The sequence below is a fragment of the Microtus oregoni genome, unplaced genomic scaffold (genome assembly GCF_018167655.1).
Source record: "Microtus oregoni isolate MIOR12 unplaced genomic scaffold, Mior012 000002F_ref0000024, whole genome shotgun sequence".
Classification (NCBI taxonomy): domain Eukaryota; kingdom Metazoa; phylum Chordata; class Mammalia; order Rodentia; family Cricetidae; genus Microtus; species Microtus oregoni.
In genome coordinates this window covers 10,969,202-10,970,781 of record NW_024543061.1, presented here as the reverse complement: position 1 = coordinate 10,970,781, position 1,580 = coordinate 10,969,202, and the positions used below count along the sequence as shown (strand labels likewise).

The following is a 1,580-nucleotide window of genomic DNA, read 5'->3' as shown; positions in this document are numbered from 1 at the left end:
TAAATATGTCTTGGATTTTAACACAAAATTGTTATTAGAGTACCGAATAGATTCTGTTGGAGTGCTATAGCTGATATCTTTCAGTGACCATTTATACTCCCTGTGGTGTTATGTTTGCCTGTTGATTCTCACCAGCCTCACACATGCTGCCCTTAGATATTTGCTGACTGCTTTGCATGGGCCCCTCTAGGCTAGCCCAGCTGCTCAGAATTTATAAACCTGACTTTTACAGTGTGAACTGAGCTGCATCAGATAGGCGGGGGAAGCAAGATGGAGTTACAGACACATGTCCTCATGTCCCTGCTGTTCTGGGTGTCTGGTGAGAAATTTAAAAGTGTTATAATCCTTTTAGGGTCACTTCTTTGTATATAAGGAATTTACAATGTGTGCTAGGACATAATATTTGTTACAGAATTGTGTAATATACACATACACTGACAAGGTGACATTGCAAGGTTATTAAATGACAAATTTCAACTGTTACTATATTCTGGGTTTGCATAGTATAAATCTTTTTGTATTCCTTATTGCAGGTGCCTGTGCAGATATCGTGATGACCCAGTCTCCATCCTCCATGGCTGTGTCAGCAGGAGAGAAGGTCACCATCAGCTGCAAGTCCAGTCAGAGTCTTTTTGACAGTGATGACAAGAAAAACTTCTTGAACTGGTACCAGCAGAAACCAGGACAAGCTCCTAAAAGGCTGATCTACTGGGCATCCACTAGGGATACTGGAGTCCCTGATCGCTTCATAGGCAGTGGATCTGAGACTGATTTCACTCTCACCATCAGCAGTGTCCAGGCTGAAGATCTGGGACATTACTACTGTATGCAAGTTTATGAGTATCCTCCCACAGTGCTTCAGCCTCCAACAAAAACTTCTGAGAGTCTCAGCAGATGCCTGCACCACATGCAGTCCTGCACCTGCACACTTCTTCCTTCTGCCTGAGAACCAGTGAGCCTGATACTCTGATCAAAATGTACCCAGAGCTGAGGAAGATGTAGTGGATTCAGTGTCTCTTATATCATTTGGTATGATAAGCCTGTATGTGCAAATCCAGAGGAAAACTCAGTATTATCTTTCTCTTTCTTTGTAACGCGATGCTATAAACTCTGTTGCTTGAATATGAAGGATTTATCTTTCTATAGCTCAGGAGTTCTGGCATCTATCATAACACTCTTTGGACTTAAGTGATGATGATGACAAACTGTATTTTGTTTCAGAAGCTGTAGGAAAAGTGTTTCCTACGTTTTCTGATTCTAGAGGACTTTCTTACTTCATTACTTGTGTCTGTTTTTTCTGGTTTTTCTTTCCTTTCTACTACTTTTTAGTAGATTATGTTACTGTGTCAATTTGAGTGTGTATTTGTGTTTGTGCCAGCATCTGCATATTTCTAGGTGCATATGTGACATTGCCTCATTGAGGAGATCAGAGAACAACTTGGACTTGATTGTCTCTTTGTCACTTAGGATCTGGGGAATCAAATTGAGTTTGACAGCAGGATTGGTTTCAAGTGTATTTGACATGTGGGCCATCTTTGTGCCCCCTTGAAATCTTTATTAATGTAAATTCATTTTATACA

At 40.6% G+C, this 1,580-nt stretch overlaps 1 gene segment (V, D, J or C); it reads left to right on the top strand.

Moving 5' to 3' along the window:
* Positions 1-248: 248 nt before the first annotated feature.
* LOC121433429 lies at positions 249-946 on the top strand. The segment is given in 2 exon segments: positions 249-319; positions 534-946. Coding segments are annotated over 2 exon segments (462 nt in total).
* The last annotated feature ends 634 nt before the right edge of the window (positions 947-1,580 follow it).